General features: G+C 55.7%; 1 protein-coding gene across 2 annotated transcripts in view; it reads left to right on the top strand.

The window, feature by feature from the left end:
- The first annotated feature begins 5,726 nt into the window (after positions 1-5,726).
- The window catches only part of PCDH19 (protocadherin 19), a 56,404-nt gene continuing 47,069 nt past the window's right edge, over positions 5,727-15,061 (top strand). The window contains exons 1-2 of one of the 2 annotated variants that reach the window (XM_075106695.1): positions 5,727-7,957; positions 10,963-11,290. In XM_075106695.1, coding sequence (XP_074962796.1) covers positions 5,817-7,957; positions 10,963-11,290 — 2,469 coding nt within the window. In that variant the 5' untranslated portion in view covers positions 5,727-5,816. The remainder of the gene's footprint in view (positions 7,958-10,962; positions 11,291-15,061) is intronic. The other variant, XM_075106696.1, reaches the window with a different exon arrangement.

Genomic DNA, 15,061 nt, shown 5'->3' with positions numbered 1-15,061 from the left:
GGGAGCGGAGCATTAGCCCTGCACCTGCCACTTTTTTTTTTTAATATAGGCTTTAAATCTGATTATAACTGCCTGTCTGGCTCTGCATTATGTGCTTCATGATTATTCAGCATTATGTAATCTTTGATAAAAGATGCTACATCACTAAAAGTGAATTAAACTATTGAGTGATAGGAGTTTATCGAATTCCTCAGAGTGATGCTGTCCTCTCTTTGGCACTTTAACCTCTCCTGTGGAAGGAGCGTGCCAAACGCTGCCCTTGCTAACAGCCAGGAAACCCTGCTGACTTGGGTGGAATTGCAGGAGTACAAATAAAGTTAGATTTCAGCTTAGAAGGACGATTTTTTATAGTCTAAAGACTCAATATTTTACAGCAGCAGTCGCTTATCTGCATTATGTGCAAACTGCTAACAGAGTTACACGGACAGATGTCTGCAAGTCCCGCAGATGCTCGATAAAGTTTGGCTCTTAGAGGGATGATGGGCAGAGACGGCTGGGCTGTCCTCGCTCCAAAAGAGGGGACATGCACTGAATTCCCACAGGATGGGGAGGGGGGAAGTGTGTTTAATTTTAAGCTGAATACTTTGTTTTCTTTTCCAAACAATTCCCCCAAATATAAAATATTGTATTTTTCTCCTTTTCAGGTCTTCTCTTTCTCGACACACAGCAGATGTCTGATGGCTGAATGGTCTAGGGATTTTGCTCTGAGTTTTCTATTTCTTCATTTCCCTTTTCTATGCTACAGGTTTTTTTTTTTTTCTACTTTGCTGTGATATTAGAAACATTGCTAGGGGAAAAAAAAGCACAACCCTAAACTGTAACTCCCGACAACCAGATGCTTTGAAAAGCTTTCAAGTTTTGCAGCAACGGATAAGCAAAGAAAGGAAAAAATAAACCTACATCATTTATTTTACTTCACCTAGTAGCTAAAAGGAAAAGGCGCCGCAAAGGGGAAAAACAACACTTCAGAATTGTGAAATTAAAAGAAAGGTTCTGAAAAATTAAAAAGATAACGTTCCTCTCTGATGTTTAAAACAAATTTCAAAATTTCAAACTATTTTGTGCGTGTTTTCTCCAGTTCTGCGCTGCACCTGGAGAAGTGGGGTGCCGGGGGAGCTGGGGCCAAGCAGGCTTCGCTGCCTGCTTGCTGTAGCAGAGGACGTGAGCGGCGGCTCAGGTACGAGCACTGGGGCTGGGTGCCCATGGGAAGCCTTTGCTGTAGGGGGAGGCAGGGCTGCACCGAGCTCCCGAAGCCCGCCGGCCTCTGCGGCAGCGTGCCCTGAGAGAGGCAGGGGGGCGAGCTGGAGCTGCACAAAGGAGCTGGCCGGGCAGGAGGTGAGTCCATCCTGCTGCCCCATCTCCGGGCGATGGCAGAGGCCAGTTTGCCCATGACGCAGGACAGCTTCAGCCTGCACGGTCCAGCCAGGTGCCGGGAGGCCGGTGGCTGCCTCACTGCTTTGCTGGCCTCGCCCCATGCTCATCCCTTCCCCTCAACCCCTGCATAAGGAATGTTTAATAAAAAACCCCAGGCTTGACAGCCCGCTGATAATGTAGTTTTAAATATACATGTTTTAGATCCTGAGATTTACTTCTTGACAGGTACAAGAGAGACAGCTATAAATGCTGGGCTGGAAAGGAAAGTCATTCCCATTAGTGCTCAAACAAAGGGCTGCAAGCTGCACTGCTTGCTTTTAATTAAAAGCTTTCCTTATTTTACAGCGTGGGCAGAACCAGAACCAATATCTTTGTTGCATGCTGCCCGTACCCATCAATGAGCCAGCTGAGCGACAGGCCACGGCGCTGCCCTGTCCCGCCAGCTCCTCAGCTGCGAGGGGCCGGGGCTAGGCTGGCCCTGCGGCCCCCCCGAGCCTGCAGCCGCATGCTGAGGGGCAGCGAGCTGGCACCGTGGGGGGCCATGCAGCTCCCTGATGGCAGCGTGACTGAATGAGGGTGCTACAAAATGGGCTGCTGTCTTGCATGGAGAGCTCTTGCAGGGGCTTTGGCCAAGGAGGACATGGGGACCACCGTGCCACCTGCTCCCTCCCTCCCAGGCCACCACGCACTGGTGCTATGGATGTCGGCAGGCGCATCATGACGGGAGTGTTGGGCTTTGGATAAACTAATTGTGTTGCAAGGAGTGGAGTGAAGCTTTTAGATTTCAGAGCCAACATGTGGCATCTTTATTAATGTGCCTACTTGAGTTCCCTGGGACGTGATGTTTTCTCCTCACCCTGGCCATCCATCTCAACTGATAATAGGACTATTAATCCATTTTGTTGACAGCACTCACAGACCTCCAGTGAGGCAGGAGATGGGGAGGGGTGGGGCTGCAATCGATGCCTGTTTTGCTCCAAAGGGATCCCGTCACAGCCTCTGACAAACGGAGCATTAGCTGGGGGTGAAGGGATGGAGCTTTAACCAAGGTTATGGGTGCCGTGAAGCTGGCCAGCTGTGGCCTGGCTTCTCCTTGGTTACGTGGAGAGCATCCTGCAGAAAGCCATTGAGATACAAGACGCTCTATGGAAGACAAACCTGCAGAAGACCCTGTGCTCCAGGGCACATGACACTGTGCAGGGACACCAGCACCAGGGTCTGCTACGGGCCTGCTCAGCAACCTTGTGCCAGTCACCTAATCCCCCTCCATAACTATACAGAAGTGAGGTTTCTTTGATTTCATGGTCTTGTCAGCCCTGCCCGGCTACGAGGTGTCTGACACAGCATTAATCATGTCAGTGACTTCCCTTACAGCAGCAGAAATACATATATGCAATAAATAAAAAATGCAGATCTCTCATATATGTGATAAAGAAATATTTCCATGGAAAATGAGGTGTGTCCCTGCCCAGCTTTCGCTCCTCCGCGCATCCCTTGCCATTGGCTCATCCCAGGCGCCTTTATATTCAGACTGATCCTGTCTGGTTTTAAATATCTCAAGCCATAGAACTTTCTCCCTCCAGGGAACCACATCGCAGCCTCATAATTTTCAGTGTCAGCAGAGGGGATTTTTTTCCCCTGTGACATTCAACCTAAATGCTCCATTTCTTCATTTCCTGTCATCCCTTCTGGTGATGCCCCTTGAACTCTATTAAATAATTCCTTCCCTCCCTCTCTATTTACACCAACCGGATCTGTAAGGCTCTTAGTTTGTCTCCCCATGGACAGCTCTTAGCCAAGCAATATATATATTTAAGCCTTTTAATCTTCCTTCAGAAATCAGTCTCTCCATGCCTTTGATCATTTGTGTGGCTTTCCTCTGAACTGCCGCCAACAGGTCTGTGCCGAGGGAGCACCGTGCTCCCGCTCTGGCCACACCTGAGCCTCCCAGCACCTCCACGTCATCCTTGGACACCAGCGGCCACTCTGTCCCCCTGGGTCCCTCTCGCCGCCCCCCCTTGCCGTCCCCCTCGCCCCCGGCCCTTGGAGCTGGGGTCACTCCAGCTGCGGTGCGGTGCTGCCGGCTTGGCTCGGCCGTCGTTGCCCTTCTGCTGTCGGCTCACACCTGCATTTGCCTCCCAGCTGCACTGACTCGCTCACATTTGTCTAAGGCACAGTTCTTTTTGCTGTTTCCTGCCCATGTTTCTAATCTCACTAGGCCCTTTTGTGTTAATTTTCTATGCTTGCTGGAGCTCACAGCACCTCCCAGTATAGCATCATCTGCCAAATTCATTAATGCGTAGTTTACTCCCTCTTTCCAGGTCATTAATAAGGGTATTAAACGAGAGCAGACCTAACCTAGATCCCTGCAGTACCCCATAAACACCTCCCCCTGTTTCTAATTACCCTTTGTTTATGATCCTTCAGCCAGGTTTTCAATCCACATGGCACAGTTCAAGTCATCTGAATTAATTTTCCCAAGGAAGACTTCCCGAAAGAGGGAGCCGAGGCTTCGCCCATTCGCACCGTCCCCACGGGTCACGGCGACCCCACGCTGCTGCTGCCCGGGGAGGGGAAGAAACTCCCGGGAAAGGCTCTTCTCGTTGCTCCCGCTCCTCCGGGAAGAGGCAGCCAGGAGCAGAGGGACCCTCCCGCGTCCCCCGGCGACGGGGGGGGGTGTCCCCATGGGTGTCCCGGGGGGGGGGGGGTGGGGTGTCCCGGGCGCGTCCGGGCGTGGGGCGGCCCGCGGCCGTGCCCTGTAGCCCCGCAGCCGCCGCGGGTGCGCCCAGGGCCGGGCAGGTTCCCGGCTCCGCCTCCCCGCGGCGGCCGCTAGATGGCGCCCTTGTGCCGGGAAGGCGCGGCGGGGCCCGACGGCGCGGCCGGGCCAGGGCCGGGCCCGAGCCCGAGCCCGGAGAATGGAGGCGGGGGCCGGGGCCGGGACCGCGCGGGCTGCCCGGGCTGGGCCCGCCGTGGCGGCTGCAGCGGCGGCTCCCGCTGCCCACCGCCCCCGAGGGGGGTCCGTACCGCAGCACCCCCGGCCGGGCACTCCGTCCCGCTGCCTTCCCCGCCGCGGCGCCGTCTCGCCGCTATCGATCGGCGGGTTCCCGGGGCGGTTTGCCGCAGGGGCGCGCTGGCACCCGGCCCTTCCCTTAACATCGGGGAGGGTGGCGGTGGGGGGAAACGGCATGTCTGAAAGTTTGCAGCCGAAAGGCTCCGAGCTGAGCAGGCGGAGCGCCCCGCCTGCACCGGCCGGCAGCACCGCCCCCGTGCCCGAGGCACGGTGACACCCTCCCGGTGCCCCCCTTAATTAGACCCCGAGAACTTGCGTGCCACGCGCCGACGCCCGAGGTAAGGCACCGGCACACGGACTACACACGTTTTGTTTCATTTTGAAGACAAGGCGGTAGCACGGTGCTTGCTCCAGTAATTAGCAGGGAGCGCTGCCGGAGCTGGAGCCGCCCGGGGGAGCGTGGCTGTGCCTGGTCCCACGCGGGCTCCCGGGGGACCGTGCCCGGAGGGGCGCGTTGCGGTGCGCCCCGGCGGGGCGGGCTCACTGCCGCTCCTGAGGGAAAGCGACTGAACGGGCCTGGGGGCGCTCAGCACGGACCCGGAAGTCCCGGCTGCCTGGCTCCGCGGCGCCCACCGCGCTACCCGCCTGTGGGTCCGCCGCCGCCCCGCGCGCGTCCGCGGCGCTGAAGAAGGACCGGCCGGTGACCGCGGCCACGCAGCAGCTGCCGCGGCGCCCCAAGCCGCCAGTACGCCCGCAGCTCCCGGGCACCGGGGCGGGCTCGGCGCCGCGGGGCAGCGAGCTCCCGCCGCGGCTCTGCCACCCCCCGCCGCTCCGCTCCCGCTCCTGGCCGCGCCGCTCCGCGGGCCCCGCCCCGGCCCCGCCCCGCCGGCCGGCAGCGCGGCTCGGCGCGGACCCATTGGCTGCAGCGCGGCCCGCAGGCCCCGCCCCCGAGTGCCCATTGGTTGCAGCTCACCGCCGCCCGCCCCCGCGCCGCCCGCCCCCGCGCCGCCCGCCGGCGCTCCGGACTGCGGGCAGTGGCGTGCGGCCGCCGCAGCGGGCGCCGGCGGGAGCGGGCTCGGCGCGGCTCGGCTCGGTTCGGCTTGGCGCGGCTCGGCGCGGCTCGGCGCAGCTCGGCTAGATTCTCTCGGCTCGGCTCGGCTCGGCTCGGCTCGGCTCGGCGCGGCTCGCCACCCCGCTCCATCTCCCGCTTCCGCACGCCATGCCCGGCCCATCCGCGGCGCCTCCGGCTCGCAGCGCCTGAGCGGGCGGCGTTGGCGTGGGCGCGGGGGACCGCGGCTCCGGTGCCCGCACCCGCCCGCCCGCCGCCGGGCAGCCCGGCGGGCGCTGCCCACATGAGGGCGGCGGGCCCCTGAGGCGGGCGGCCGGTGTCCGTCGGGGCGCGGCGCGGCGGCCGTAGGGGGCAGCGGCGGCGATGGGGGCTCTCCCGGCGCTGCTGGGGGCCGCCTTGCTGTGGGCCGGCGCCGGGGCCCTCGTCAACCTCAAGTACTCGGTGGAGGAGGAGCAGCGGGCCGGCACGGTGATCGCCAACGTCGCCAAGGACGCCCGGGACGCCGGTTTTGTGCTGGACCCCCGGCAGCCCACCGCCTTCCGGGTGGTCTCCAACTCGGCTCCCCACCTGGTGGACATCAGCCCTGGGTCGGGGCTGTTGGTGACCAAGCAGAAGATCGACCGGGATCTGCTGTGCCGGCAGAGCCCCAAGTGCGTCATCTCACTGGAGGTGATGTCCAGCTCCATGGAGATCTGTGTGATCAAGCTGGAGATCAAGGACCTCAACGACAACGCGCCCAGCTTCCCCACCGACCAGATCGAGCTGGAAATCTCGGAGACAGCCAGCCCGGGCACCCGGGTGCCATTGGAGAGTGCCTACGACCCAGACTCAGGCAGCTTTGGTGTGCAGAGCTACGAGATCACCCCCAATGACCTCTTTGGGCTGGAGACCAAGACGCGGGGTGATGGGTCCCGCTTTGCTGAGCTGGTAGTGGAGAAAAGCCTGGACCGCGAGACCCAGTCCCACTACAGCTATGTGATCACGGCGCTGGATGGTGGTGACCCGCCCAACTTCGGCACGGTGGAGCTCAGCATTCGTGTCATCGACTCCAATGACAACAACCCGCTCTTCGAGGAGCCGGCCTACACCGTCAGCGTGCCTGAAAATGCCCCGCCGGGTACGCCGGTCATCCGCCTCAATGCCTCTGACCCAGACGAGGGCACCAACGGCCAGGTCCTCTACTCCTTCCACAGCTACGTGTCTGAGCGGGCCCGGGAGCTCTTCCAAATCGACCCCCAGAGTGGCCTCATCACGGTGAGTGGTGCCATCGACTATGAGGAGGGTCACGTCTATGAGCTGGATGTGCAGGCCAAGGACTTGGGGCCTAACTCCATCCCCGCCCACTGCAAAGTGACCATCAGTGTCCAGGACGCCAACGACAACCCACCCCTCATCAACCTCCTCTCTGTCAACAGCGAGCTGGTGGAGGTGAGTGAGAGCGCCCCACCGGGGTATGTCATCGCCCTGGTGCGGGTCTCAGACCGCGACTCTGGGGCCAACGGGCGGGTGCAGTGCAAGCTCCTGGGCAACGTGCCTTTCCGGCTTCAGGAGTACGAGAGCTTCTCCACCATCCTGGTGGATGGGCGGCTGGACCGGGAGCAGAGGGACCAGTACAACCTCACTATTCAGGCCAAGGACAATGGTGTCCCCTCCCTGCAGGCCACCAAGTCCTTCACTGTCAAGATCACCGATGAGAATGACAACCATCCCCACTTCTCCAAGCCCTATTACCAGGTCATTGTGCAGGAGAACAACACCCCAGGGGCCTACCTCCTCTCAGTCTCAGCCAGGGACCCTGACTTGGGCCTCAATGGCAGTGTCTCCTACCAGATTGTGCCCTCCCAAGTCAGGGACATGCCTGTCTTCACCTATGTCTCCATCAACCCCAACTCTGGAGATATCTATGCCTTGAGGTCCTTCAATCATGAACAGACAAAGGCCTTTGAGTTCAAGGTCTTGGCAAAAGATGGGGGTAATCCTTCTCTGCAGAGCAATGCCACTGTCAGGGTGATTGTCCTGGACGTCAATGACAACACCCCCGTGATCACGGCCCCGACGCTGGTCAACGGGACAGCAGAGGTGTACATCCCCAGGAACGCGGGGGTTGGCTACTTGGTGACGGTGGTCAAGGCAGACGACTATGATGAGGGTGAAAATGGCAGACTTTCCTACGAAATGGTGGAAGGAGACAGAGGATTTTTTGAGATAGACCAGGTCAATGGAGAGATAAGGACCACCAGAGCCTTTGGGGAGAATGCAAAGACAGCCTATGAGTTGATCGTGGTGGCTCATGACCACGGGAAAACATCGCTCTCAGCTTCTGCCTTGATTTTGATATACCTGTCTCCAGCCCTGGACGCCCAGGAGTCCATAGGATCTGTTAACCTCTCCCTGATTTTCATTATTGCCCTGGGGTCTATTGCAGCCATTCTTTTTGTCACCATGATCTTTGTGGCAGTCAAGTGCAAAAGGGATAACAAGGAAATCAGGACCTATAACTGCAGGTAAAGGCATCTTTGTTTCTGTGTACCTGCCGGTCTGCTTTGATTTTTGCCATCACAGTTACCTTTCCATTTGCTGCTGTATACTTGGGGGAGGGGTGTGTGTGTGTGTTAAATTTACTTTAGGAACAGAAGTGAGGTTCGCGTCCCTCTAAGGAAATTTCCTGCGAAGCTTTAAAAAATTGTTCTCTGGAAGGAGAGCAGAAATCTGTGTCGAGTAACGAATCGACTTAATTGTGCGGCTTGACAATCTGTTGCAGCATCCCTGATTTTACATGCTCCATCGCAGGTTGTTCCCGTGGGCAGCCCACCTGTCCCCAGCGCAGCTCCCCAGGCTCCCGAGGAGGGAAAGCCCCCCAGACCTCCGCAGCATCCCCGCAGCAGACAGGGCGAGCGGCCGCGGTGGCATCCGTAAGCCCTCGCTCGCCGTTCAAAAGAGCTATTGTGTGCCCGATGCGGCTCCTCGACACGGCTGGCGATGGGGCCAACTGGATAAAATAGGGGCAAAAATCACCCGGTTCCCCCTGATCCAGCGCCCAGCACGGCCGGGTGGGCTGGGAGCGATGGGGCGAGGGAGGATTTTTGCAGCGCTGTGTTATTTTGCCCTGGCTGAATACGTGCTCCTGGGTTCGAAATGCTGGACGGGAGGTCAGCCCTGCGCCTGGAGCCGCTGAAGGGTTGATAGGGGAAATCCAGTCCCCTGAATATGTAACAGCCCAGCGATTATTGTCTCTCTTTTACTATTCTCTGTGTTACACAAGTTAGGAGACAAATGCTAACCACACATGAATATCAATCAGATGCCATAAAAGAGCAGCTGCAATGCCTCATAAATGGTTTAATCCTGTTACTAGTGAAATAGCCATGACTTCTCCATTCCTTCGGCACCGAGTCGTTTCAGAGGGGAGGGATGGAAATTAATTTTGCTCTACCTTGGAAACGCACGCTGGCCCCCGGCAATTCTGTGGCGCAGGGGGATGTGCGGTCTTTGAAGTTTTATTTACGTAGAAATAATGCCGGAGAGTTCGGTTTTTACACCCCGTTTTCACAGCGTAAAGTGCGTTTATAAGCCTTTTTGCTCGATGGGGGGAAAATCATCTGCACATAAAGGTCGGTCTGTGCTGTATTATGGGATGTCTAGCTTCAAGTGAAAGCTCAGATACCGGATTTCTTGCCAGCTTGGCCCATTAAATGAGAACAGGACCTGAATGGATAAAAATCACGTCGTGGCGGTGCCCCTAACAGCTTCACACATATGTATAAGCCCTGGGTTTACTGTGACGGCTTAGGGATTAATGAAGTGCAGTTTAATTAAATAATTGGTCAATAGAGAAAGGACAGCAAAATGAATGCCTGCAGAAAATAATTGGGCTCTTGCATTGCCAAACTTAAACGTTTAGGTAAACAAAACAATTAAAGCTTCATCAAGCATTGTTAGACGAGTCAGCAGCATATAGATTGTTGGCACAACAGAAATCCCTGCCTTCCCCTGATTTATGTGCGCGCTCAGGGGGATGCACGGGCTGTTATCAGTGTGCATCGGGGCAGGAGAAGTCAGCTGCAGAGGTAGAGAAGCACCAGGTAGGCTCAGCAGCGGCTGTGACCATGGGGCACCCTCTTCCCGCGCTGAGTGCGTGCCTTTAGGCTTCGCCAGTGCCTTATTTTAGAGGTTCTTCACAACAGCTGCCGGAGAGTCTTCATAAAATGTGTTAATTGATGAGGCACATAAGGTTATATGAGAGCTGTTCTACTTGGTGGCATTTTCATGCTCAGGCAATTAGCTTTCTGGAACAAGAATATTTGTCCAATATTTGCCTTTCTAGATAAACTGTATTATTTATTCATCCCATTATTTCTGTTGCAGCTATTGGATTTTTTTTTTTCTTTTTTCTTTTTAATGCTGTTATCATAACAAGAAGAAGAGCAAGGTGCCGACTTTCAAATGTGTGTTTCTGTCTGTGGGAAGCATTTGATGTGCTTCCCTGGGAAACACCAAGCTTCCCAGCACTGTGCATGCACAGATTCATCTGTGGGGCATTGGCTGGGGCTGTGTTGCTCCCTATGGAAAGAGGAGCCACAGTCGCTCTGAGACGAGCATACCCAGTTAATGCAAAGTGCAGTCATATTTGTCATTATTTTTTCCGGTGGTGTTCTACGATAACTTTTTTCCTCTGGTGTTTTGCACAAGGCATTCAAGGCACTTAATCGGTTGATTCTTTTGGCAGGTGGGAAGCAAAGGGGGAAAGAAAGGCAGAGAAAAACAAGCTTTCAGTTAAAAAAAAAAAAAAGGGTCAGGAAGGATCATTTCTCTTTGCAAAACACAGTAGTTGTTCTCCGATTTCTAGAAGACGAAAGCATTTCTCAGCAGAAGCGGGTGTGCATGTCCGGGGGGTGAGGGAGGAATAGCATGCGGTTGAAGAAAAGATTTCAAGTTATCAGGTGTTATCAGGAGATAGTCAAAATACCAGCAGTTTGGATAGAGCATTAATAAACAAACAGCCCTTGGAGTGTGAGAGAATAGAGCTTGCCAGCTAGGACTGCTTCTGGGTCTGCCTTATTTACTGCTGTGGAAAACGAACTGGGAAAAAAATCCACTATTCATTTTGAATTTTCATTACAGGGACCAAATTAAATCACTTTTTAAATCCTTATTATGCATGGAAATGAATGCAGGTACTCTTTTCAGTTCATGGATTTTAATGTCTCCATTTTTCTCTTCTGCAGGCTGGACTTTGCTTCTAGTAACTAAATTTCAGCAATTATAAACACTAGAGAAAAACAGAGGCATTCTCCCTTCCCATTATTTTTCATATTTGACCTGAAAGCATTATACATATAAAAATAAGCTAAAGACCATGTCATGCCACCAAACACAAAGCATGACGTAATGTGCATGACTAAGAAGCCTACACAGAGATGGGGGCCAAGCCCTCCGGGTTTCTGCATGTGTATTTAGCGGGGCAGGGTTTGGGATGCTCTCAGCTAGTCATTTTCCTTCTATCCCCCAGAATCGCAGAATACTCCTATGGGCATCAAAAGAAGTCAAGCAAGAAGAAGAAAATCAGCAAGAATGATATCCGCCTGGTACCGCGGGATGTGGAAGAGACAGATAAAATGAACGTTGTGAGCTGCTCCTCTCTCACTTCATCCCTCAACTACTTCGACTACCACCAGCAGACCCTGCCTCTGGGCTGCCGCCGCTCTGAAAGCACCTTCCTCAACGTGGACAGCCAGAACAACAGGAACGCCGGCTCCAACCACATTTACCATCACACCTTCACGGGGCAGAGCCCCCAGCAGCCCGACCTCATCATCAACGGGATGCCGCTGCCAGAGGTGAGTGCGGGCAGGCAGCCCTTGCCCCTGGGGCATCGGTAGCAGGCCTGCACATGGACTGCGGCGTGCGGGTCTGCTCATGTAAGCGCTGCTGAAACGAGTGTCGGGCAGACAGGCAGCGGTGGTTTCCGTGTGTCCGACACCCTGGGGTGAGGGAGTGATGGAGGACGGGCAGCGGGGAGCGGCAAGCACCCAGCTTGTGGGTTCTGGGGCAGCCCTGACACGTGGTTGCGGGTGGATGTTTCACCCCCAGATGCTGCAGAGACGCCCAGAAGTGCCCAGGCAGGGATGCCGGTGTGGCCGGCCAGGCCAGGCTGTCTCCGTGCCGCTGGGAGGCTGGAGGTAGCTGCTTTGCGAGTGGATTCTGAGCATGGTGATGCTCAAGGGAAGAGACGCTCGTTGCCTTCACAGGAGTTTTTAAAAGGTTGTTAAAAGTGGTGTTGGTGGCTGTTGCTCTGCGGGTTGTGCTAGGGATGCAGGCAGCGCAGGATGCCCGGTGTGACCGCCCATACAGCTGGCCCGGCCCTGTTCCGTTGCCGTGCAGGATGGGGATGCGCTGGCTGGCATGGAAGGGGGCATGGGAGGGACATGCGGAACCTGCCGAATTCAGGGAAAGGGGCTGCTCCGATCCATGCCATCCTCATCAGGTTCTTCTAATTCATTGGCTTTCCTGTACATCACAGGCATCATTTAATGTTGCTTGTTTGTCTCTCTTTGAATTATTGTTTGGTATTAAGCAAAACAATCAAAGGTTTGTCATGTTTCCTGCTTTGAACAGAATAACAAAGCTGAAAAAGCAGCTAAAATATTTATGGCTTGCTCTGTTTCGTGTTCAGTGTGCTGGTGTAAATGCAAAATGATGCTGCTGAAGACAGTGGAGCTGCTTCAGATTTACACTTGCGCTACAGAGAGCAGAGCCCGGCCCTCTGCAAGAGTCTGCAGGGCTGCTGGAGAGGGCTGGTGCCGGCAGTCCTGACCCTGCAGCGTCTGGACTGGCAAAACGCTCATTGAACCCTGGTGTTTAACCTCAGCTAAGGCTAAAGAACCAGATCCCGAGAGGTCACGTACCAGTGCTGGCCCAGTTTTGGGGCACTCCCAGCCCAAATGCGGATTGCTCAAAGGAGAGGCACAGCTTTTAATGACCAGACAGTCACGGGGGGGCTTGCTGGGATCTCCATGACAGACTGTGGGCACTTAGCTGCCTTCCGCCCAGCCTGCGTTTCGCGCCTCTCCTGCCCTCGCGCGTGCGGGCTCCTCACCGTGCGGCATTGCCTTCTCAAGGTTACCTGTTGAGATGCTGCAAGGAGACAACTTCTGCGTGCGTGCCCCAGCGCAGCCCAGTGCAGCCACCTGTGGCTGCGGGGTTGGGAGCCCGCCTGCATTTGGGAGGGTGTGGCAGGGGCAACCGGGTGCTGGTCCCGAGAGTTAAAGCTTGATTTAACTTCCGGTGTCAGTTTAAAAACTGTAATAGAGTTTCTTAGCAATAACTGAATGGGAATGACCTGGATATAAGCACTCATATATTCTACTTGCACGTATCCAGCCGCAGAGGTGAGCAGGCTCTGCTGCTCCCAAATGCCCCAATTAGGAGAGGCAGGGGCTTTGCATCCGAGTCTGGACGGGAGCAGTTTAGGATAAGCCTGTCTCTGGTCAAACAAGGCAGGAGAGCTGCTACCAAAGCTGCCTTGTGCACCCTCCTTGTGCTGTGCCTGGGCAGGCCAGGGGTGGGAAATGCCACCCTTCATGTATTGAGGGATCTCCATCGGTGCTCAGATTTGCCTGTGCTCTTTGCGGAGTACCAGCTGGGGCCCAGGGTGCCCAGCTGCCTGGGGGACGCATCCCAGGGTGATCAAAGCTGTTGGGATGCTGGGGACAGTGATCCCTGAGGAATTCCTGCCTTCCTGGAGCTGTGTTATTTGGAGAGGGGTCTTGGGCATGTTTCTGGCTCGTGCCATGCTGAAGGCACTGAGCAGTGGAGCACCCTGTCAGCCCATGATTCACTGCCACAGACAAAATTCAGTCATAAAATCCATCACACGTCAGCATTAGCCAGACGTGAACGCCAACAGCAGGAGGTCTGCGGTGCCAGGGAGGAGGGAAAGACCATCAGGAACATTGTAGCTCAGCTGAAAAAGTTAACAGGCAGCTGCAGGCAGAAAGCAGTGCTGCCCGTGTTCCCCAGCACAGCAGTTAGCCTGGGATCTGGTGGGATGGGGTCTCCAAAGACCCCCACTGCTTTGTGCACCCTGTTGTGAGGGAGCCGGGACGCTTGTTGTGCCTTCCCGTGCCTCCAGTTCACCCCATTTCCCCAACACTTGTGCAGATGGGATGCACTGCGAAGAGCTGGTACCTCATCTAGGGAAATAAATATGTCTCTTGTAATGAGTGCCATGGAGTGTCAGCTTAACACATGGTCTCCAGCAGCCCCGCCAGCACGCAGGAGAGCGGCTGTCGGCTGTCCAGTCCTGCTAAGGGACCGGCAGCTCTTGGGTGCACGCTCTTGGGGAGAGCAGCATGTCCTGGCCGGGGTCTGCTCACTCCCTGGGGATGCTTTTGCGCAAAAGGGCAGGGTTAGGGCACAGGAAGGAGAAATTCCAACTGAAAGCTGCTTGGAAGTTTGATTTAGGGTGGAAACTTCTCTTTTTTTTGGCAGAGAGCCTCTGTAATGCTTCCAGCTGTTGCAAGGGAAGTTATCCCGCAGGCGGTGTGGGTTCAACTGGTTCCTAAAAACCCTGAGGGTGAGGAGGCTCAGCAGTGACCAGAGTGACAGCCCTGTCCTGGCACACAGGGTTGACACAGAGACTCCATAAAAGATACTTTCACGGAGAAGCATTGCACCCACTGTAGCCCATCGCTGCCTTAGCAGGTGCTATTGGCGTGGTGATATGCTTATAAAGCGTACTATTGGTACACCTCCAGGTGATGATGATTTAATAAATTAAATTCCTGCCCAAGTCTGGAGTTTCCAGAGCCAAACCGTTCCCTGCAGTGCGTCCAGTGGGACGTTGTCTGGGCTGGTTTGAAGTGCCTCCAGTGACGAGGCTGCCAGCGTTTCCCCTGGGAGCCTTTACGAGGTGTCAGCATTGGGGAGATATCGCTGCTGCTCCACCTGGGAGTGACTTTTCCTGATGGGAAGGCAAAGCATCGTTTGATAAAAGATAAAATACAGAGGTAAATGTGTCGCCGGTGGTGTCGCTTAGCATATGATGGTTGTGTCTGGGAGCAAGCAATTGCCTCGGCAGACGCGTGCTGTCCTAGCAGCGGTGGGTTTGCAGTGTAGCTGGTCTTTAATGTGAGGCTCATTTACTTTAACAGTCAGGAACCTTGAAATAAAAGTCCCCAAGGATGGGTTGTTTGTGGAGCTTCAGGAGCCATTTCCTCTGCACCGCAGTACGTGCAGCGGCACGTTTTGGGGCTGGCGGCGCCGTGCTGTGCCGGTGGTAACTGGGTTCGTCGGTGCTCCTCCCCACCTTTCCCCGCTGATCCAGAGAGGATTAAACAGTGGTGTCTGTGGGGGCTGCAAGGCCGCTCTGAGGATGTAAAAAAAGTTTGAGATGACCCTTGAAAAGCTTTTTACTTTGGGTGGGGGCCGGGCTCGGCTGCCAGCTCTGCTTGTGCCAGGACGGCTGCCAAGAGAGCATTGAGAGGCGGCGGGGGATGTCCCGGTGGGGTTCGGGCCCCACTGGGGTTTAGTGGTCCCATGGGTGCCTGGGTACCACTCGGGGACCCCTGCCTGCAGCCTTTTAGCATCCTTGTGGCTGTAGGCAGTGA

The sequence above is a fragment of the Phalacrocorax aristotelis genome, chromosome 11 (genome assembly GCF_949628215.1).
Source record: "Phalacrocorax aristotelis chromosome 11, bGulAri2.1, whole genome shotgun sequence".
NCBI lineage: Eukaryota > Metazoa > Chordata > Aves > Suliformes > Phalacrocoracidae > Phalacrocorax > Phalacrocorax aristotelis.
The sequence above is the reverse complement of the archived record's forward strand: the minus strand, read 5'-3'. Positions and strand labels throughout refer to the sequence as shown.